The 25,091-nt window shown below is 36.0% G+C and overlaps 1 protein-coding gene across 1 annotated transcript; it reads left to right on the plus strand.

Annotated features, from left to right (window-relative positions):
• The first annotated feature begins 12,845 nt into the window (after positions 1 to 12,845).
• On the plus strand, positions 12,846 to 15,841 carry il21 (interleukin 21). The gene is made up of 6 exons (XM_073819993.1): positions 12,846 to 12,971; positions 13,074 to 13,121; positions 14,523 to 14,645; positions 14,767 to 14,805; positions 14,913 to 14,996; positions 15,503 to 15,841. The coding sequence occupies exons 1-6, from the start codon at positions 12,846 to 12,848 to the stop codon at positions 15,521 to 15,523; spliced, it is 441 nt and encodes a 146-aa protein (XP_073676094.1). The 3' UTR covers positions 15,524 to 15,841.
• The last annotated feature ends 9,250 nt before the right edge of the window (positions 15,842 to 25,091 follow it).

The following is a 25,091-nucleotide window of genomic DNA, read 5'->3' on the forward strand; positions in this document are numbered from 1 at the left end:
CTAAGAATGATTTTTTACGGCATTTATTAAAATGAGTTCATGCTACTTTCAGCATTTACTAATGCATTATTAAAATCACAAGTTTTGTCTGTTAACATTAGTCTGTTAACACTGTGAACTAACATGAACAAACAATGAAGGACTGTATTTTTATTAACTAACATTAACAACGATGAATAAATAGTGTTCATTGTTAGGTAATACATTAACTAATGTTAACAAATGACAAATTGTAAAGTGTTAACATCATTTTTGTGTTTCTGCTTTCATGTTTTATAATTATTTTCAAATTTTGAGTTGTTGTACAATGCACAAAAAGGGGAAAAAAGTGATTTTAATAAATATATTAATAGACTCATGTGGCGTTTCTGTGTTGGCGCTTTGGAAACGAAACTAAACTTAAAATCCCAAGTGCAAGAATGACGCAAGCAAGCAGTCATTCATTTTGCCGCCTTCTGAAAGAGATGAGCAAATACGTGTATTTAAAATACATATTTGAAATACAAAATACTATTATGTCATTTCTATTTTAATACATTTGTTTTTTTGGGTTTTTTTCAAAATCCAAAATACTTTGTGCCAGCCAGCCTCTGATTTCTTATTAACTGCTGTAGTTCAGTCATCCAAACCCAACTGTCATGTGCACAAGCTGCAGATGTGACAGAAAACGGCTTGATTTAACATTGGGGAGCAAATATTCTTCATGCATAAAATGATGATTTGGGTTTGGGACTCGATTCGGAGGGAGTCATTTCCAAAGGTCTCAAATTATATATGGTGCACTCTCTTAATACTCTTTCTAGTATATTTCTCCATGGATGAAGTTGAGACTTTACCTTTTAATGAGACATTTTATGTCCAGGTTAGTTTTACAGACAGGTCCCAGGAAATCAAATCCTCAAAAGAGCCTCATTCAGTTAATGGCACACTCTAAAAATGCTGGGTTAAAACAACCATTTCTGGGTTATTTGGGGTTATTTTAACCTAGCTTGTTGGGGTAAATACATTAACCTATTTGCTGTTTTTTTTTTAAACATAGCCAGTGCTGTTTTGTATATAGAACAACAACACTTCATACACTGAGACAAATGTCATTCATTCAAATGAACCCTAAAAAAATAGGGTTATGGTTCGAATCTACAGTATATTTTATAAGTTGAACCCATGAAAATAAATAGCTTGCACTAAACAATGAAAAACATTGTTTTCATTTATCCAATTAAAAAAATGTACACTGAAAAGAAATTTCATTCATCCAACTTAAAACATTTGGTTAATGTTTCACATCTATGTTTTATAACTTGAGCCAATGAAAAATAAATAACTTGCACTAAACAACATGTTTTCATTCATTAAAAAATAGGTTAATGGTTCACATCAATATTTCATAAGTTGAGCCAATGGAAAATAAATCAGCGCTAAACAAGAAAAATATGTTTTCTTTAAAAGATTTACTATATTTATAAAAAAAAATTCATACAAAAAATGTAAAAAGAAATACACTGAAATTGTTTTTTCATTCAGCCAACTAAAAAAAAGTAGGGTTATGGTTCACATCTATATTTTATAACTTGAGCCAATGAAAAATAAATAACTTGCACTAAACAATGAAAAACATGTTTTTATTTATCCAATAAAAAAAAAAATCATTCATCCAACCCAAAAAATGTACACTGATTTTTTTTTTATTCATCCAACTAAAAAAAAATAGGTTAATGGTTCACATCTAATATGTTTTATAACATGAGCCAATGAAAAATAAATAATTTACACTAAACAATATGTTTTCATTCATTCAATTAAAAAAAATTTTTGGTTAATGGTTCACATCTATATTAATAAATAATTTGCACTAAACAATATTTCTATGAAAACTATTTTATAAAACCTGGCACAGAGTATAGTTTTCTTGTTTCAAGAAAGTCAATTAAATTCTAGCTTTGATCTAAACAAAAAGATATAGATTTAATCAAAATAAAAAAATAATACAAATTATTTACACAGCCTTAGATTAAATCAACTGGAATAAAACATTGAATCTCTCAAGATATCAGCAGAGGAGGATTAAACAACTTCACAAACAGCATTACCAGCTTCACGCATTACTTTGACTTAATTTCTGTCATATGTCTAAAAAAAAGTTTTATTAAAAAGTTATGGCATTGTTATGGCAAAAAGCCAAAAGAAAACATGATCAGATGGTGTTGACGTCATGTAATGGCCTGATACACTGATCTCACCCTGAGTCGAAATCTGTGATTGTAAAATTATTTTTATATTATTGATAAAAGCAATGTTTAAATCTGGTAATTTAATGCTTTTTTATAGGCTTTTTATAGGCACCACATCCTCTTGTAGCACTCTTTCAAAAATATATTTTCCAAAATCTGGCAGTAAGTTTTTAAGAGTTCATTTTGGTCCATCTCTGCAGGACAGACATTTCAGGATAGGAGATGGACTAAAACTGAAGTCCCAAAACTTACTGCCAGATTCTGGAGGATAAACTTGAAAGAGTGCTACAAGAGGATGTGGTGCTGGTCCTTCAAGAGCCACTCTCAACTCATCTGTCTATAAAGTCTATAAAAAAACAGTCTCCATGTATTTCACAACACTCCAGAATATTATTCTTATTAATTGAGGGTCATTTTTTAGGATTTTTTTGTCCAAAACAAAGTCTCTGAGAACCTGAAAGATTGCACTTCTGGAGACTCAAGGTAGATTGCAGTTCTGGAAAACGGTGGCGCTGGAGACTAAATGGTTCCTGATGGTTTCATATCTAATTCTTAACCTTACTTTTTTTGCAATTAACATGCATCTTTTCTCCTTCCTCCAAGCGTTTTTCTGTCCGGTGGTCATGCCTTAACTTTGCAAATTCCAGTATTGCATTAGTATTGCATCCATCTCATGGGCATTTAATAGTTTTTGTCTTTTCAGTCTGAGGTAAATCTTTTTTTGGCTCATTTTATCTGTAAAAGAAAATGTGCCTAATAATTGTGCACACCTGAATATAAGTTTAGAATATAAGAGTTTTCCCACTTCCAGCCTTCATGGACAATTATATATCACTTATAAATAATTAAATACAAAATGAATAGTGGTTATTAAGATTGATGTGGTTTGAAATTGGTCAAATGTGCTTGGAAAAAAAATATGACCACAATATCAACGTGCCTAATAATTATGCACACGGTATAAAGCAAACACTATTTACCAAAATGGTAACCTTCAAGTGGAATTGACTAAAACTATGAAAATAAACCTCTGTTAATTCTCAGTAAGAAATTCTGTATGACAAAGTCAAACTCCCAAAAGCATCATTAGCCAACTATGATTAGTTCTGTTGAACTTCGTTGATAATGACAGAACTTCTGACCGAAGTTGCTTTTGGTAAACGCACACATGGTTATATGCGTTATATAATGCGTGAAGCTGGTAATGCTGTGTGTGGGGTTGTTTAATCCTCCTCTGCTGAGATTTAATGTCTTTTAGTTGATTTAATCTAAGGATGTGACTGGAAGTCATTTGTAGTAATTATAAATAATCTGTGATATTAATAACATTATTATATCTTTTTGTTTAGATCAAAACTAGAATTTAAATTAATTGACTTTCCTCTTTGTGTTAGGTTTTATAAAACAGTTTTCATAGAAATATTATTCAGTGATTTTTTTGGGCTCAAGTTATAAAATATAGATGTGAACCATTCACCTAAATCTTTTTAATTGGATGAATGAAAACATTTTTTTCAGTGTATACAATATTTTTTATTCATTTTTTTTTTTATGTCAAGTCAGTCTTTTACAATCATTAACTTTCAGTAAAGGTTTTCAGGCATGACAGGAGCAGCAAGAACAACCAATGAGAATCTGTGGTAAGAAAACTGCTATCAGTAGGCTGTTTCAGTTCAGTGAATGACTTCATGTCTGAAAAATTACATCAGAAACTGCTTTACCTCATGCCATCTTGTCTGTCCAACATTTAGCCTAAGGGTGTGTTCATATTTGTCATGTTTGGTTTGATTAAAATGGTGCAATTGCTCTGTTAGTGCGGTTCATATGAGTAAGCGTGAACGCTGCCATCTGAACCCTAATGCGCACCGAACAAGCGAACTGAGACCGCTAAAAAGATGCGTCTTGGTCTGCTTCCAAACAAACTCTGGTGCGGTTTAAATGAAATATGTACGCAACATGGACCAAATACTTCTAAACTAACCAAAAACAGGATGCAATACTATGTGACATGATTTCATGAAGGGAACAAGCAGTGTTTTTGAAACAAAATGAGCAGAGAGCAAAGGTGGAGCAATGAGGAGGTCAAGTGCCTTTTTAGGAGCTCCCTGTGAGTTCTCAGGCAGTGAAAATAAAATCATATATACGCAACAATGAGCATGCCTACTCCAGGAAATGGCATTGTGTGTATTCGACTTAAAGCAGCGATCACCAGACCAATCAGTAAATGGGTAGGCCTACTTTGATGTTATACACCCGCAGCGCTGCTTTAAGTTGAACACACCTTTTCCTTTAGATTGTAGTGCTCGTGAGTTCCATCATGAAATACTGTATCATTCAACCCAACCAATCAGGTTGTGAATGTATCACTATGCCTTTAGGTTTGGTATCTTTAGGTTCGCTGTCAAAAATGCCAGAGTGAACGCTAAGCAGACCAGGACCAAATGTATCTTTTTCCTATTTGGTCCAGACCAAATGATCCAAACTGCAAGTTTCAACCTGTCAAATGCATAGCACAACCACAGCTGCAACACTGGTGCACTAGATAAATAGCGCTCCTATTGTAGTAAACTTTGTTATAACAGCAAAGTCAAGTCACGTTTCAGCCTTGGTCACACATTCGTTTGGCGGGAGGTGAATCTTCAATGGTGGCACCAGCGCGTCATTTGTTTCTAGTGTAGATTAGTTGCATGCTGCATTTGTAGAAGGTTAGTGTTAGCAGATGTTAGCTGCAATGTACATTTAAACAAAAATAATTTGAAAATGTGATACAGACGTTAATTTCATTCAGTCAAGTTTTCTCTCAGGACAGAACACAAAATGGCTGCTGACTTTAAACCTGTAACCAGTTTTAACCGGTTTGGCACAGACTACCATTGGGTTACACTGACCCAACACTGGGTAGGTACACTATATTTCCAAAAGTATTGGGACACCCCCTTCTAATGAACCAATTTGACTACTTAAGTCATTTCCATGAGTGCAAATCTTAATGTTTAAGCACATTCTAGGGGGATTGTGTGCTTCTAATTTTATAGCAACAGTTTTGACAGGACCCTTTGATTTGCTAAGATTATGTCTTTGACTTCTGCAGACCAGACTGAATCAATCATTTCTTTTTGAACCTTGCCTTATACACAGAGGCTTGTGGCTTATTTGATCAGCTTTCAGATGGTGTATAAATCTCAATTTTAAAAAACTGACCCTTATGACTGTTTTTGTGGTCCAGGTTCTTCATGATTACTTCTCAAATATTTTCACAATTCAGCTTCTCATTGTCAGTTCAACACCAATAGTTACACTACTGGCCAACACTGCTGAAAGTCCTCAATAATCAGATATGATCTCTGACACACAGTTCAACCTGATCTCAAGATGAAAACAAACCTGTGGAAACGTTTTTGCGAGATGAAATACGTACTAATATCACTGCAGTTTCCAACAGAAATGAACACTAGAGGTGGTAAAAAAGCGTTTGTTTTTTCCCTGAAGCAGATAAATGTTGAGTGGCACTACACTCTTAAAAAAAAGGTGCTTCACGATGCCATAGAAGAACCTTTTTTGTTTAAATGATTCCATAAAGAATCTGAGGAACCTTTCTGTTTCACAAAAGGTTCTTTGTGGTGGAAAAAAGTTCTTCGGATTATAAAAAGATAAGAAAAGGGATGTTTTTGACTGATTGAATGGTTCTTTGTGGAACCAAAAATGGTTCTTCTATAGCATCGCTCATGTCCTCATTATGAGATTACAAATTTCGAGCTAATCGAACTATCAATAATGATGTCACTAGCTATTGTTGCAAAAACAAATTCACAGTGACCATGTGAACACAGTCCAGCGTGGGCAGGAGGAGGGGGATCAACTGAACTTAGGTTCAGACCAAACTAACCAAGTATGAAAGCACCCTTAAATCATAACTACTGTATATGCATATATGGTATTATGTAGTGTATGTCAATCCTACACATACAGTTTTCGTTCCTTAATTTATGTTCCTCACGGAGGTTTAAACGAGAACATATATGAAGTTCTTCCCTGATTTAGCAGCTTGCAAAACCATGAACCATAACGTGACTCAGTCAAGTCAAAACTGTTTGGTCGAGACTGAACTGTGAGTCAGTTTGTTTGTAACCAGCTGTTTTGTTTAATGTGGGCTGCATGCCATTTTAATACTGCTCAGTAACCCACCTCAATATGAGCATGTGTGAACCTCCTCCACAAAACAAGCAAGTTCTGCTTCCAGCGAGGAAGTTGGATTCTATTTAGCTAAAACTCACATTTGAGTAAAAGCTTGTTTACATAATTTACATGTATAAGGAAGCTAGGTCCGACTAAAAGACTAGTTTCACCTGCAGAAGTAAATGTGTTTTAGTGCAGCCTCTGATATTCAAATGATGTGGTTCACGGCCTTGTTTTAACAGAAAAACAGTGAGTAAGAATTCTGTTCAGAATTTTGCTTAGTTTCAGCTTATGATGGAAATATGACAACAGAAACTGACTCATAACTTGAAATATTCTGTCTATCTTAGCTTTAGGTTATCTTTGATCAACGTTAGGGTCTTCCCCCCACATTTGAGTAAAGATTCCTCATTTTTAGGAAAGTTCACACAGTTCTTGAGTTTTTAAAAATCATCTTTACGTCAAGCTTTTAGCAATGCCTGCATGCAAAATGTGTGTCAGATTTTGCGCTGCGGTCGATTAAACTCTCAAAATACATTAAGGTACATTTTCCGTCAATGGAAATATTGAGTATCACCTTTTAAGGTAAACAAAACGTTCTCAAACTCTTGCCTCAGATACTCAGACTCAATTTCCACTGCATCGCTTTATTTTTGTATGCAAATATTGCATAAGAATTTGGGACTTTTGTGATGTTAGTCATCATAAATGGTTAAAGTGAAGGAAAAAAAGCTAAAAATGGAAAATTGTTCTTGTGTGTTTGATCTTGCAAAAAACTGACTTTGATAGAAACAAATTTGCAAAAACAAGAGAAAGTATGCTAAAGGTCTATTGTATATATGCAATGTTCTAGAGTAGACTAACTGAACGTTCCCATAAAATACTTTACGCATGCAGCCCTTATGATTTATGTGTATACATATACATATACATATATATGTGTGTGTGTGTGTGTATATATATATATATATATATATATGTGTGTGTGTGTGTGTGTGTGTGTGTGTGTGTGTATATATATATATATATATATATATATATATATATATATATATATATATATATATATTCCAGGTGTCTTGTAATATAACATCTAAAGCATCATTTTGACAGTAATTTCTTGCGTTTTACACCATCAGCCACAGATAACACTGATCTGTATCAGCTCTGCTCATATACTCAAGTCAACATGAAACAAACAACATTCACAAGCCGTTCTGTGAAGTGGCATGTTTCCAAGTGAATATTTACAATGAAGAGAAAAAAGAACGGGTACCGAAAAAACATCTCTATGCGTTAAAACAGTCGCTGACATCAACGAAAGTGAAAAGGAGCATTAATTAAACGTAAATTGAGCTGATTTATATTTCATGTTGATTTTAATCTTTTTCAGGCCCACACAGAATCTGCAGAGAATGTTCTGCACATTTTCACAGAATTGAAACACCAGTCATTTATTCAATTCTACACATCCATGGCCTTTCGAGTGTTTTCAGCTAATTTGATTTTGCTGGCAGCTAGGGCTGTGGCAATAATCGGATGATAACTGACACAGAGCCGTAGTTCACTGACAAACTACTCAACAGCGCATTTATTATTGAAGGCGACACATCTCCGATAATGCACACGATGTTGCGTTGCTTGAATGAGCATGTGAATGAGATTTACGACCAATCACAGAACCGGCACTACTGACGAAATGCGCATGCCAAACACGTGCCGCACTCATCCAATAAACATGTTGTTTAAACCTGAGCCTACTGTGTCATATTTAATACACAAATAAAGTCTCTAAATCAGGGTCAGAAATTTTTCTGAAACTTTTTCACTAAGGGTCAATTTTTATAATCATTTTAATATTATCATCATACTATGTTGTCTTTAATGTCAAATACTGAAATATACTCACACACTTTAATCAATATTTTTTAACTGTTGTTATAAGAAAACTGTTTAAAACTGCATCTAAATTATACATGTAAAAACTCATAGCTCACAACTTCTGCATAAACTCTCATTTTAATCACTGAAGCTCCAAAATTATTTTTTTTTTAATCATTTACATCCTATCTGCACTGTTGTTTTTGATGAGGGAATTCATGAGCGTGTGCACTCGACACAGCTCCAGCACGTTTAACGCTGACTAATCTATGTGCCTCTGTTTGGTGCGTTTTCAGCGCTGACTAATCTAAGGGTGTGTTCACACTTGTAGTTTGGTTCGTTTGGTTGATTTGGTCCAGACCAAAAAGAAAAATTATACATTTGATCCTGGTCTGCTTAGTATTCACACTGGCATTTTTGACAGCGAACTTAAAGATACCGAACTTAAAAGCATAGTGATACATTCACAACCTGATTGGTTGGGTTGAATGACATATATTTTGTGACGTAACTCACCAAACACTACAAACTATAATATATGGTGTGTTCGACTTAAAGCTCCAAATGCAATCTGCTGGACTAAGTACGCTCATTGTTGTGTGTATACGATTTTATTTTCACCACAAAGAGCTCATAAAAGGCACTTTTCTTCCTCGTTGCTCCACGTTTGCCCTCTGCTCATTTTGTTTCAGATGCACCACTTGTTCCCTTTGTGAAATCACGTCGCATAGCGTTGCATCTTGTCATTACATCCTGTTTTTGGTTTGTTTAGAAGTATTAAGTCTATGTTGCGTTCATATTTAATTCGAACCGCACCAAAGTTCGTTGGAAGTGAACCATGACACATCTTTTTAGCTGTCTCGGTCCGCTTGTTTGGTGCGCACCAGGGTTCAGATGGCAGCGTTCATACTTACTTCAATTAACCACACTAATAGAGCAATTGCACCAGAGTTTGTTTTAAACGAACCAAACATAGCAAGTGTGAACGCACCCTAAGCGCCTCTGATTAGTCAATGCATTCCTAAGTTCAGCTGAAATGCGTTTGATTGGTTATAAGTCTCAACGCTGCACAAAACAGCACGTTAAATCAATCTGATGCAGTGTGAGTGAATCTCCATAACAGCCATAATACATTGTTTAATTGCCCAAGGGCCCATTTATCTTGAATTTATGGGGCATTTTTGTTCATTTTGGTCACATTTTTAGCCACATTAATTTCCAACTCTGCCCTAAATAAGAACTTGTGCTTGACGTGTTTTTACTATGATATATTTACTGTATAGATTTTTATGTAGTAAACAAAAGAATAACTTTGATACTGTTAGTGATATTTCAAGATAAACAGTTACTAGATTAAATCAGTGTGGCTTGACTTGATTATCCATAAATCATCTTTTAGAAAAAAATTATTGATCATCAGAATTTTGAGGAACGTTTTATTTGTCTCTCAATTGGCCTTTTTCACACTTCCGTGTTTCTGGCTTCCGGATTGGCGCTCGCAGGGTAAAAGTTTTTCCGGTGACAGCAGTGGCCGTACTTAACACGCGTAAATTCGGGAAGTTAAGTCTATTTTTACAAAATAGATACTATGATATATACCGGGGTTTTACTCTAAAAATAGCAAACATTTTTTCTAAAATTTTGTGTCAGCTTCTGGTCATCACATAGACTATGTTTATTTAATTATGAATGTTAGAACTCATAATACAGTACAGTTTTGAGTTTTGCCGTTCTGTCTATTTGGTGCTGGCTGTGCATTATGAGTCTTCACGTCATTTTTTTCGCGATTATTAATGTTGTTATTATTATTATTATTAAAGTAATATTGTATTTTCTACTTGCTCTCATTTGCATTATTCATTTTACGGTGTAAATGTACGTTGCATAATGTGCCCAGGTATATACATAATAAAATAATATAATACTAAACAAGACAAGACTCCGAATAATGGCTTTATTCCATTTGGATCTGGATTACGTTGCTGTATTGAGTGTATGCATCATCCGGACTCAGAATTGTTTAATTTAATCTTGGGAAAATGTGCATTTGGATATAAATGCTGTCAAATGCTGTCATAATTTACCATGATGTAGTGATTCGAGGGAAATGACTGAGTAAATTGAGAAAATACGCTTAAATATACCAGAGATTGAGAACAGAAACTATAGCTGACGCTATGTCGCGCATATTATATTGATGAGTCAGCGGTCCGAGTGCCCATATAAATCACAAACAAGTAAAAATGTTGTTTCTTTGTTGATTATATAACAACAACTTGGAAAACAGACAAAACAGAAAATGTAAAAGGCATTATTTAAGACAAGAGCATATTAATATAATAGGCGCAGACCTGTAGCGGAACTGACTTTACCCTGCGCTGACGTAATTTCCGATTTTTGTGAAAAAGGCTTATCATCATTGTATTGCGTTGCATTATAAGTTTTGATGATCAAACTAGGCATTTGAATATTTTCTTAATAAATGCATACCGTATCAGCATGTGCACCAAATTCATATTTTTGCTCAATTTGAGTCTCTTATTAAATTGGGCTGTTTTCCCCCATATTATGTCATGTTATATGAGCCATAAATATGTGACCCTGGACCACAAACCAGTCATAAGGGTCTTTTTTTTATTTTTATTTTATGCCAAACATCATTAGAATATTAAATAAAGATCATGTTCCATTAAGATATTTTGTAAAAAAAAAAAAAAATTTATAAATTTTTTAAATTAATTTATTGACTTATACATAATTTGAAAGCTGAATAAATAAGATTTCCATTGACAATATTTGGCCGAGATACAACTATTTGAAAATATAAATAAGAAAATCACCTCTAAATTTGTCCAAATGAAGTTTTTAGCAGTGCATATTACTAAACAAAAATAAAGTTTTAATATATTTACAGTAGGAAATTTACTAAATATCTTCATGGAACATGATCTTTAATATTCTAATGATGTTTGGCATAAAAGAAAAATCGATCATTTTGACCAATACAATGTATTTTTTTTACAGTTTTGTGGTCCAGGGTCACATATGATAATCAACAAAAACACATAGTCAAACTTTTTTATATATTTTGTCTAAAGGTTCAATAAACTGTTCCATTAAAAAAAAATTCTGACTATTACTTCATATGTCAGGCTTAAATTCAGTCAGTATTTTTGCATATTCCATCTGGCCCTAATCACTGATCTTCACACTTTCTTTTTTTCGGATGGATTTTCATCATCAGCCACAGAAAACACATCTGCAAACTCATTAATTGGAAGATGACATGTTTTATTGATGTCACCATATCGATTTCACCTCTAGACCCCCACCCACACGCTCGCCTCAACCCACGCACGCATTGTGCTTTCCAGGTTGAGGGAAATCATTCAGATCTAGACATGACTGGCAGAGGAAAGTTTTGAATCATGCAGTTTTCACCTCGAACTAAATTGTCTTCCATGATCTTCGTGTAGGGAGGAATCCCCAGCGTGAACCTGTCCTGTCTGGGGGTCACTAGGGCCTTCCCCAATGGGTATGACAGCCACCAACCCCTGCCCACCACTTCCTGTTCAGCGTGGCCTACGATTGGCAGCCAGTGGGGCTCGTTCACATGCCCGTCGTGATCTCATTTCCTGTTCTGACGTGCTGAGCGCTCGGGTCTTTCTAAGCGTGTCGTGATACTGCGGAACCACAAACCGTGTTTTTTAGTATCACTGATAGTGACAGTTTCTATTAAAATTCTAATTCGTTTTTAGTTTTGTTTTTAGTTTCCATTTTATTTTCAAAGTTTTTTGTAGTTTTTATTAATGTATGAAATCAGTTAGTTTTAGTCACTATGTTATTATTTGTAGTAGCATTTTTTTATGTCTATAGGTCTATGTCTATTTTTTTCAAACTGTAACAACCCTGGCCACCCAGGTTTAACCTCCAAGCACAGGTGTTCTCCTACTTTCTGAAGGTCATATATCTGATGTAATTTGATGCCTTGCAGGTTTTGAGTGCAAATATTTCATTTCCAGGTCGAGCTATTCTTATCATGCCAAAAAGAAAAGTACATTAAACTTCCTGTTTTTGTCTATAATCAATATGGTTTGTGTGGGAAGCCACAAAGAAAAAAGCACCTTTTCATATCCACTTATGCTTGATGATGCCGCACCTAACTCACACACACACATGTTTCTGGTGCTGATTCAGAATGAGAAGAGGAACTGACAGCATTTTGTAGTTTCCTGCCAAGTGTGCAGAAAGTCTGGGTCAGGTTCACACACACACACACACACACACACAGAGAAACACACACAGTGCATCCGTACACCCCCGCGCACGCGCCTCTCGATTACATCTTCGTCAACTGACAGTCGTGACGAATGGCCAGTGGAAAAGAAAAACTAATTAGTCATTGTAAAATTGAGTTTTCCAATCTCCACAAAGAAGCGGTTTTCCAGCGTCCTCAAGGATTCTTATATAAAGGTGATTGTGTACCTGTTGACAGTATGACGGACATCAATCCAAGTAGCTTTAGAGAAGGTACAGAAGAAACTTTGCAGCTTAAACATGAAGGCGTCTGTGTGTTTTGTGTTTGCAGTGGTTTGTTGGTTCTCAGCGCAGGCAGAGGAGTCGCCAGTGATCCTCACGCTCAACAAAGTTATGAATGAACTCAACAAGATCAACCAGGGAATGGTGAGTTGGCTTTTAAAGCTTTACGAATGGCATATTATTTTTTTATACGTTTTATGTAAAATGACCAATTTGTAATCCGATTTTTTCTTTACTTTTAAAAAGACGGACAAAAACACAATTTTGAACTCACCGACCGTCAATGATTTGAAGGTAAGAAAGATTTTTCTTCTCTTCTTCTCCATTCTTGTCCACTGGATGCCATCGGTGGTCTAATATGACCACACCATTTGGCTTGCTTCATAGCGGTTTTTGCATGACTCAGTGATTCGGTCTGCTGTAATATAAACACATTTCTGTCATTATACAGCCCACCTTACAACACAGGACAAGTTTCAGTTCAACACGATTGATTTTTAAACGTGGGTTGATTCCATACAAATGATCTACATTTCGCTGAATCCATCAATCAGTAGAGAAATAATGATTTTTAGTCATGCCTTTCTTGGCAAACACCCTCTCGTTTTGTAAATGCTCCCTTTTTTAGATTTAAAGTCATTTTGTGCAAGTCGGTCAGGAGAAAGTATGCTTCATTTAGGAGAAATATGAGTAATATATCAACAGGCAACGGGGAGTGAGAGCTGCTAAAAGAGATTTGGCCTATTTCACAGTTGCAGTCTATTCTTTGCTATTATTATTATTATTATAATCATTATTATAACTACATACATTGCATAGTTGCATTTGACGCTTAGTGGCTTGGTGATACAGAAAAAGTACACTCTCGTCTTGGAAAACATTTTGTGTTTTTCTGCACGGAAAGAAAGTTTCCTCCCAGTTTCTGTGAAAACTGCTTGAGCAGAAGGGAAATTTAGAGTCAAGATGTATAGATTTCTGCATGTAATACAGACAGGAAGAGAAAGAGCTCGTGGCTGGGGAACCGAGAGCCTTTAATGCAGGGTTTGCGCAAAAAAAATCCAATCTGACTACAAAACTCATTAAGACATTAATAGCTGTCAGGAAACGTTCTCAGGATATTCTTGCAAGGTTCTCTTAAAGTTATGACCAAGCGTTCTTTTAGAATGTTTGCATGTAACAAAGAAACAAAGTTTTAAAAACATGTTCAGAGGACATTCAACAATGTGACCCTGGACCATAAAACAAGTCTTAAGAGGAACAGGTACATTTGTAGCAATAGTCAACAAAACATTGTATGGGTCAGAATTATTGATTATGCCAATAATCATTAGGATATTAAGTAAACATCATGTTCCATGAAGATATTTTGTACATTTCCTACTGTAAACATAAAAACTTAATTTTTGATTAGTAATATGCATAACTTAAAGGGTGATTTTCTCAATATTTTGAGTTTTTTGCATCCTTAGATTCCAGATTTTCAAATAGTTGTATCTCAACTAAATATTGTCCAATCCATAACAAACCATACATCAATGGAAAGCTTATTTATTCAGTCTCAGTTTAAAAAAAAAAAGGTCCCTTATGACTGGTTTTGTGGTTCAGGGTCACAAATAAAGTTTTCTTAACATCAGCAATTTTTTTTTATTGTTTGCTGGGTTTGTGTTAACCGGTTGCCTTTGTTTCTTTACACAGGACTGCTGTGTTGCATCTGCTCTGGAATGTTTTCGCTCCAAAGTGATCTACCTGTCAGTCTCTGATGCCAAACTAAAGCGGTCACAGAAGATCATCTCAAACGAGCTTCGCAAATCATTTATTGTAAGTGTGTGTTTATTATGTTTCTAGGCATAGTGCATTGCATGTCAACGCATGCATGGTTTTACATACCTGTACACCTCAGAAATAAGAAATGCTCATTGTTCGTCTTCATTTGTAACAGGTGAAAAGTGTGTCCAGTTGCAAACCTGACAAGATACAGGTGAGGAAAAACAAAGGAATCAAAATAACAGCTGGATTATTTTGTATAAACTGTCATAATTCAATGTTATTACATACAGTTCTGACTTGTGCAATGTCCTGTTTCAGAAAGCTCAGTGCAAATCATGTGACGCATACAAGAAGGTTGACAGCCGAACGTTTGGGGAGAACTTTCAAACTCTGCTGCAAAAGGTTAGTTCAAAACAATCCAAAAATTCAAAAATTGTCTATATATATACATATATATTCAGAATAGTAACAATTTGTGTATCCACCTTATTCTTCAAAGCGCAAGTAAGCCTATGGGCAAGACTTCTGGTTCATTAGCCTATAGGGAAATAAAGAGGAGAATAACAACGTGCAGTAAACGGTTAACTTTGCACTACAAACAAGTGTGTTCATAATTAAGATACTACATTAAAATAATATAGTAAGACAGTAATTCGCAATATCAAGCCGCAAAACCAGTTGTTTTGTACAGCTAAATATAGCTGGACGCAGATGCGACCATAAAATTTACAAATCACTTTTAAGGAAAAATACGGTGGATACAGAATTATGTACAGTTATTATTCATTAGTTTCTTAAACACAAGTGGTGCTTTCTTCAACTGTTTGTTGTAATGAACAAAGATCCCTCTGAAAGTTTAAACAGAGATAACAAGCCGTGTGTTAACGACCTACTTTTCTTTTTTCTAGATCTATGCCAGTCAAGCGTAGAGATGAAAGACTGAAGAGACTGTGTGTATGACACTACCTGACCGACCAACAGCAGAGAAGAGGCTCACGCGCTCCGCTGCTCCTGCTGTTCTATTTATTGATTATTTATTGAACGTTTGTTTATTTTAACTAGAGGATCTGTTAAAGGATTGTTCGTGTTTTTAGGAACCGGGTAACAGCTTGTTTAGGTAATAAGATATCCGTTAACAATGACATGTATTCGTTTTGTTATACCACCACCTTGTGGTGAGAGCCCAGCAATGCCGACTTCATAACAGCCCCGTTCCTGGAAAGAAAGGGTGGTTTCCCTGATAGAGATTGAGCTTTATGTTACAACACAAGGGCTTTCGAGTAGATTTTTCAATTTGTTTTCACCCTTAACCTTCGTCAGGAAAACCACCATTCAGATGTTACCAGTGTGTCTTTAAAATGCAGATTCACACATATTGTATGTCTCACAGTGAGATGCTTATATATTTTTGGATGATATTTATTAGTCATTAAAATATTTCTTTATGTTTACATCATGGTTGTGATGGTTATTTGAGGTGGATTCTCTAGTGTTTTTGAATGGTGAAAGGAGTTTGTTCTCACATGTTAAACTAAACCTGATGACCTGAAGCAGCTCCAGCAAACAGTTCTTGTTGTTTTTGTGCGAACATACACCAAGTTCAAAACAAAAGTCTTTATGAAAACATTCCTGAGATCATACACATACGCACGCACACAAATTGGTTCTTCAGCAGTTTTTCTGCGGTTCTTCGGGGTGGTTAAGGTGTTATATAGCACCACTGCGATACAACTCTCTTAGCCTCTTAGTTTAGTTGAAATCAACCTTAAAATACACTGTATTTCCTGAAGATAACATGGTTCTTAAACTTTTGCCCCCAAGGCCTCTGTAAGGAAATATTCCAGAACCTCCACATGATTTGTTTACCTCAGAAAAGCATAAAAATGAGCCATTGCCATTGTAGCAGTATCTAAGGAGAAGAACAGGGCTCCTCTTATGGTTCTGCATAACACTGTTTGACTATTTTTTGTATAACACCTTTGAAAACCACTTTTAGTGCTGTTTTAGCACCATAGATAGATCTCTCAAGTTTGATTTTTTTTTCTCAGTACAAACTGCAGTTGAATAGCATTTATCTAACATACAATTGGTTCTTGTTGCATCCTGTCCTGGTCAGGAAAGTTTTAAAGATTTTAAAGTATAAAAATGTATTTATATATATATATATATATATATATATATATATATATATATATATATATATGGAAAAACATTCATAAACTCGTTCATGTATATATTTATTTGTTTGTAAAAACAAATGTACTCCTTAGAAAATCATTTGTAATTATTAATCATCATGTAGGCTTTAATAATTCAACATTCTGGCTATGTGAAACATACCTCAAACAAATGAGATTAAGCTCTTTTAATTATCAAGTACAGGAAAAAAGTATGGAATCATTTAATTTTGAGGAGAAAATTATGGAATCATTAACCAAAAAACACAATTAGTACTTTGTTGCTCCTCCTCTTGCCTTTACGATGGCCTGAATTCTTTAGGGCATGGCTCCAACTTTCTTGAATAGCGGTTGACAGATCTGAATAGCTTTGCAAGACTGAACCTCGTCATGGACCAGTTTTTCAATTTCCACCATACGTTTTCAATCAGATTAAGATCTGGACTATTTGCTGGCCTCATTCTAAAATCATCACCAAACTTCTTTTCTTTTGACTGAATGTGAAAAGTGTCCCAAGTTTCAATGCAAGCCTGTGAATTGACTGTTTAGGTAAAGATTGCCATTTCCTCTGGTCTTTTACCTGACATGCAACCCCATATTATAAATGAGTTGGATAATTTGATCGTTTTCTTCAGGCAGTCATCTTTATGTATTTCATTAGAACGGCACAAGACAAAAGATCCAGCATCATCTTCTTGTCCATTGCAGATTTGTCATTTATCACTGAATATCACTTTCATCCAATCATCCACACTCCATGACTTCTTCTCTTTAGCCCACTCTAATCTTGTTTCCTTTTGTTTATGTGTTAATGCTGGTTTTCATTTGGCCTTTCTATGTGTAAATCTCATTTCATTCAGCCGGTTTCTTACAGTTATGTCACACACATCGACTCCTGTTTCTGCCCATTTGTTCTTCATTTGTTTCGTTGTGCATTTTCTATTTTTAAGGCAGTTGAGTTTTCTATCTTGATGCTTTGTCTTCCTTGATCTGGTCTCCATTTTGTTAATACTTACACCAAATTTTAGAAACAATTTCCAACTTAGACCCAACTTCTTTTGCCACACTCCATGATGAATTTCCATCTTGAAGGAGTTTTATAATCCTTTCCATCATTTCAACTGACAGTGAACAACATCTAAGTGTGGTGATTCCATACTTTTTGCCAGGGGTTGTATGTAGCTATATATATATATATGTGTGTGTGTGTGTGTGTGTGTGTGTGTGTGTGTGTGTGTGTGTGTGTGTGTGTGTGTGTGTGTGTGTGTGTGTGTGTGTGTGTGTGCGTGCGTGCGTGTGTGTATTCTGTAGTAGCTGTCAGTGTTTTTGAACAGTAACATGTCTTTTAAGTCTCTTCTGCTCACCAAGGCTGCATTTATTCGATTCAAAGTACAGCAAAAACTGTTTAATATTTACTATAACTGTTTTCTAATTGAATTTATTTTAAAAGGTATTTTTTTCCTGTGATTTCAAAGCTTAATTCTTAGCATCATTACTTCAGTCACATGATGCTTCAGAAATCATTCTAATATTCTGATTTGCTGATTATAAAACATATATTATTATTATGTTGAAAACAGCTAAGTAATTTTTTTTCAGGTTTTTTTGATGAATAGAAAGTTCAGATGAACAGAAATAGAAATCTTTTGTAACATTGTCTTTATCATCCCTTTATCATTCCTTTCAATCAATCAATTTAAAGCATCCTTGCGAAATAAAAGTATTAAATTCTATCATTTCTCTATTAAAAAACAATTTTACTGAGCTTTTGAATGATATAGTGTATAATGTTAACAAAAGCTTTTTATTTCAGATAAATGCTGATCTTTGGATTTTTCTATTTATCAAAAAATCCTGAAAAAAGTACTCAATTGTTGTAAATATTGATAATAATAAATGTTTATTGAACAGCAAATCAGCATAGAATGAATTCTGAAAGATCATGTGAAACTAAAGACTGTAGTACTGAAGATTGGTGATGCTGAAAATCCAGCTTTGATCTCAGGAAAAAACTACATTTTAAAATATATTCAAATAGAAAACAGAAAAAAGAGATTTTACTGTGTTTGTTGTACTTTGAATCAAATAATAGGCTTGGTGAGCAGAAGATAATTCTTTAAAAAACATCTAAAAGCTAAAACTCAATTTATTAATTTATATAATTTTTTTCTATGCATTTTTAATGCAAATAAATGAATAAATAATGTAACTCAAAGTGTAAAAAAGGTGTGTTGTTTAGACAAACAAATGGCGCCCTCTACTGGAGAAACCTGAAAGTCAGAATATTTAGACAGCCAGTAATTAGTTGTAATGGTCTTACTGACTTTGCATACTAGAATAATGATTTTACTTTGTCTTCTATATAATGATATGCCAATGATTACAAGTTGCCATGTTTTAAAGTGAACCGCACACCGACTTTTCACTTAAGTCAACAGATATCAAGTTTTACCTGTATTCTAAACAAAATTTCCATGTTAATCCTTTCTTTAAGAAAAATAATGCAGTTTTAGAATGTTACATTCTTACTAGACACTAGTTTATTTATTTATTGAGTATAAATATATTTCTTTACATACTACATCCCTACACTCAACTTCAACTCATATATTTTGAGATACTATATTAATTTACTTCGATATTGTTAAACAATGTAACCACAAAGAACAGTTTTCTTGAAACGGCTCAAAGTTCTCTGCCACTTTTAGTTTTCACATTTTTTTTTTTTTTTACTTTTTTTTACTTACTGTTTATATAAATTGAATTTGAACTTCATTCTGACATAATGCTTTTGTGTACGACGACGGCAGATGTTGATAAATGCTCCCATCTGGTGGTCAGACATGATATTGTTGTTTACACCTCACGTCAAACTGAGCAAAAGTTAAATACATTTGTTAAAATACTAAGGGAAGAATAGTGAACTCTGACATTTCTAAACATGTATGTACTTCAACTACAAACTACCAGCCTGATAAGAAAAAAGCCAAAACCTTGATCACAACAGCTGTTAAAACTAATGAACACTTTTCCACATGATGACCCAGGTGTAAAAACCCTAGGCTGGCTGGCTGGTTTTAGCTGGTCAACCAGCCTGGTTTTAGCTTGTCAGCAGGCTGGTTTTAGCCACTTTTACAGCCTGGTTAGGCTGGTCTTAACTGGTCAGGCTGGGAAACCACAAGCTAAAACCAGTCTGACCAAGCTGGGAGACCAGCTAAAACCAGCTAAGACCAGCCAACCAGCCTAGGCCATGCTTTTTTTTTTCAGCATGGTACTCCTGAAAACTCTGCAAATGTGTCTGGCTCATGAATGGGAAGCATAGGCCCTAGGTGTAATTAGCAGGTAGGATGGATGGTCCCCACCACTTTCTCCCAGGATTGATTCTGTCCCAACCACTTTTTTGGAAGCTGCTGAAAAAATATAGGGGACACCAGGGATGGTTGTTACATTTTCTTTTACAGTTCTTTTAAGCTAGTATACATTCAAAATGTGATTATAACTAGCTACTGCCTGCTTTTAAATGGCATAGCTGCTCTTTGCAGCACATAGAGAAAATGCACGGTTTAGTTTCAAATACAAGACGTATAATGTAACATTATGCAACAAGGATTTTGACAAGGAAAAAAAAGGGTTTTGAAAACTTTTTTTTATTCAACACGGACTTTTCAACATAATCGGTGTGCGTTTGTGTGTGTTAGTTACATTAGCATCATGATAATAAAACTGAATAATATGCATGTGTGTGTTTAAGCACGTTTGTTGATGTATTTTGACATAATAAAATTGAACTTGAACACTTGTACATGTCTTTCTCTTTCAAGACTTAGGCTACTGAAATTCAAAGAAAACATATAAATCAAAAGAATTGCTTGGAGTAAGATATAACATGTTTCATTGATGTTACAACTAACCCAGCAACACGTTCTCACTCCCAACTCTTTTACTGTGTGATAGTGAAACAAACACTGCTTTATGTTTGTGATCATTGTGTAATCAGGTACTGTAGCTGCTTACTATAAATGATATAAATGATACAGAGAGATAGAGTTTGAGACACTCCACACGTTAATGATAACAGTTCTTGTTTCGCAACATTTACTGTGAACGGAGCCGATCTGAGACTTACATAAGTAACTTACACGCATGGAAATAATTAAAGCACATATTTTAAACCTGCATCACATATATATTCCATTGAATCGTAGCTTTCGAATAGAATCGAGGAATCATTACAGCCCTAAAATAGATGTAATCTTTATTAACAAACCGCATTAGTAAAGGAAAGGACGTGACGTGTGGCCAAGTATGGTGACCCATACTTGGAATTTGTGCTCTTCATTTAACCAATCCAAGTGCTCACACACAGTAGTGAACATACACACACCGTGAACACACACCCGGAGCAGTGGGCAGCCAATGCTGTGGCACCCAAGAAGCAGTTGGGGGTTCGGTGCCTTGCTCAAGGGTCTCACCTCAGTATTAAGGGTGGAGAGAGTGCTGGTTATTCACTCCCCCCACCTACAATCCCTGTCGGACCTGAGGCTCGAACCTGCAACCTTCGGGTTACAAGTCTGACTCTCTAAACTATAACTATAAACTATAAACAAGTACATTCTCATCTGAAAACCTCTTAAAACTACATTCTATGACGCAAAAACAGAATTTGGATTGGGGCGTCCACCATGACACTTGTTGTAAGTAGTACCACAAGCAGAGTGATACAATTACAAACGATGAAACTGCTGTTGAAGTTCTGTTGGACTCTGATATCACACTCTTATTAGCCAATCAGATTTGATGACCAGAAAGAACTGTTGTATACACTATATTAATGACATTGGGAGAGGTCAATTTCAACACCAATACACTGAGGGTGTTACTGTAAATGCGCACAAATTGATCTGATGAGATTCCATACAAATTAACTTATACAGTACATACGTATTTCCTGCTTCTAAAGTGTTGCTGTCATGTAACAGTGTCTAGAGAACTCACGCATGAAGAAGATAAAGGAAATAGTCTTTTAATAAACTGACACAGAGGGTAATTCCACAAATGGGTAGACAGGTGACACACGTAATCCACAATCTACAATGCCGGATGAGGGAACACAGGACAGACTTGAACTTAAATACAATGGCAAATTAAGATAATTGACAAGACACACCTGAACATGATGACACAATCAAACACGAGGGAAAACTAGATCAAGGAGCACATGAGGGAAAAAAAACACAATAAAAAAAATTGTGTGATAGTTCACCCCCTTCGCAGAAGGTGCAACTTCGCACCACAGAAAGGGGGACTAAGAAGGAAGACTAAGGAGTGCATGTGGGATGGTGACAGAGGAATGCACAGGGCTGGCAGGAAGGCAGGCAGACAATACTGGTGGAGGAAGAGTCCAGGATGGAGATAATGGAGGGAGGAGCCAAGGAGTAAAGAGGAAGAACCACTGCAGACCAGAGGGAGGGAGGAATCAGGATGGAGACAGAAGGAGCCAAGGCGGATTAGTTGGAGGGAGGAGCCAGAGAGAAGACAGGAGGGACTTGGAGTAGGAGGAGCCAGGCGGGACCCAGGCCACAGTCATGAAGGCGACCTACGGTGGAGTCAATGAAGGGAGGAGCCATGGTGGAGGAAGGGCTCACCACTCCAGGTGGGAGAGGAGCCCAAGGCGGAGAGCTGATGAGCCAGGCTGACACTGAGGATCTGGAGGGCCAAGGAGGATCAGATGACTCCGGGAATTGGGATGGAGGGGAGGATCCAGAAGGCCTTGGTGGAGCCAGAGCGACGGAGGACCACAGTGGAGCTGTAGGGAAGGAGGAGCCTGAGAGAGCCAGCTGGACGGAGGGACTAGGTGTAGCCGGGGAAGTAAAGGTGGCAGATGGTCGAGGACTGACCAAGGCGGAGCTGGAGGGACGAGGGAGCCCTGCGGTGGAGAGTAGGGAACTAGGAACCATGGTGGAGCCGCTGGGTCAACGGGCTGAGGTGGAGTCCGGGACTCAGGGGCTGGAGGCCGAGACAAGGGATCCTCTAGCCATGACACCGATCCCACCACACAGATGGTGGGGTGAGGGTGAGCTGAGGGGCTGCCAGGAGACAGCGGAGGTGATGGTGAGGACTGATGCAGAGGCGGTGGGAGAGGGAGGATGGGTGGGGATTTAGGATGATCAGAGGGGTTTGAAACAGTGTGTGCTACCCACACACACCATAAGGCCACTCCCAGCACAGGAAATGCCAACGACAAGGGAACGACCTCTGTGTTCATTGTAGTACAGGTAGACAGTTTTGGAGAGATTGATAGTTCATAAACAGCCTCCTTGGCCGAAACAGGACAGACAGAATTCAGGGCAGACAGACAGTTTTAAATATGGTTGTAGAAAAATGGACATGTTCGCATAAAAATCCAAATTACAGTTTGTTAGGTTCTCTGTGTTTTGTGGAAGCTCACCCTCAGCAGTGGTGGAGTGGGTGGGTCTTTCTTCCAAGCCCCTGCGCTCACTAGCTTCATCCACTGGTAAGTGCTCAGTTTCCAGCTCTTGCACCTGGTCAGATGGGTCAGGCTCAACCTCCTGGGTGATCCTCTCTCTAGTGATGGCTCGTCTGTTGTCATTGTCCACAATGTCCACGGTAAGCAGAGATTCAAAGGACACCAATATCCACTTAATGAAATTGGCGAGGTTCTCTTGAGGACCTTTGCTCTCAAGATAGTTAGGGTATGTCGAAAAGCTCCCATTTCATTATCTCCTCCAACTTCAAAATCGTCCTACATCGCTGGAGGAGAAAATGAGATATGAGGTTTTTTTTTTAAATAACCGACCGTTTCTCTAGATAAACTTCTTCTTCATATTTATACACTTTTAACTGTATTTGGAAGTTCAAACTTGCGGGCACCATAGAAGTCCACTATATGGAGAGGAATTGTGAAATGTTTTCCTCAAAAATCAATTTCTTTACAACTGAAGAAAGAAAGACATGGACAGCTTGGATGAGAAGGGGTAAGTGAATTATCTGTAAATTTTTGTTCTGGAAGGGAACTTCTCCTTTAAATACAATGGCAAATGAAGATAACTGAACAAGACATACCTGAACATGATGACATAATCAAAAATAAGGGAAAACTAGGTCAAAGAGCACATGAAGGAAGAAGACACAACATTGTAGATTTTATAACCAAAAAAAAAAAATGGTTTTCAGGAAAGAAAGATTATTTTTGTTTAGCAATCATTTGTGTTATGGATACAATTATTTGACTTACATAACCTAAAGCAGCTGTTTCTCTAGTTTAATTTGATGATTTGCATTCATGCTAGCTTAAAACCCACATGCTAAAACAGTTTGCTATGTTATGGCAGTTTGGGGTGGGGATAGTTGTAACAGTTCATTAAAAATGTTACAACCAACTCCTTATGATGATTCCAATGAGTCCAATTATCCAAATACATCCTCTATTGAGGCAAAGTCATGTGAGGTTTTTGTTGCACATCAAGGTATTTATGTAAAATGTGTTTCCATCATAGTTTATGAGCATCATCCTATTAAATAAAAACACTATCTGCCTCAAAGGAGCACTTTTTTTTTGTGCACGATTAGAATTTTTGTGCATCTTGACTTTTCCATCCAGTATTTTTTGTGATATTCCAAAATTTCAAGACAGCTAGTGACTGAACACACAAACACACACAATGCAATTGTTTTTGTGCTTTTTGCTGGAAGCCGGTTTTAATTAACAAAGTTTGAGCTTGTGCTTGTTTTTAATTGCTAATAAGTCTTTTCAAACAAGAACGTTATTACTGAACTGGCACGTGGGTGGTGTTTATACCATGACTTTCATGCTTCTCTAGCTTTACTGGAGTGTATATGCTGGCATACAGTAGTTGTTAAAGTAATGAGGCCAGGTGTGCAAATCATGACTAAAATAAGCTTACGTAATATCAAAAATCATGAGAATGTTTTCTTAATCTCTTTTGTTCAGTGCTGTCTGCAGCTGTTTAACATGATTTTTTGAGCAAAAATAATATATTTTCTCAAATCAATTTGTGAAAATCCTCTTAATAAAATGTTATAAATAACCATAGATACAAGTAAACATTTATTTACCTTGTTTAGCATTTTAAATGAGTTAAAGATGTGTTTTATTATCAAATGAGTACATATAAATGGTTTAAAGTAAACAATTTAAAGTGAAATAATGAATTAAAGTTTTCTTTTTTTCCGATTGAGCAAAGGAATGAGTGGGATGAACTCAAAACAAACAGTCTTTAATAATCAAAACAAAGGGGTACACAGGGCAGGCAGGAACTCAAACGTAGCACATTAAGAC

The sequence above is a fragment of the Garra rufa genome, chromosome 16 (genome assembly GCF_049309525.1).
Source record: "Garra rufa chromosome 16, GarRuf1.0, whole genome shotgun sequence".
NCBI classification, from domain to species: Eukaryota; Metazoa; Chordata; class Actinopteri; order Cypriniformes; family Cyprinidae; genus Garra; species Garra rufa.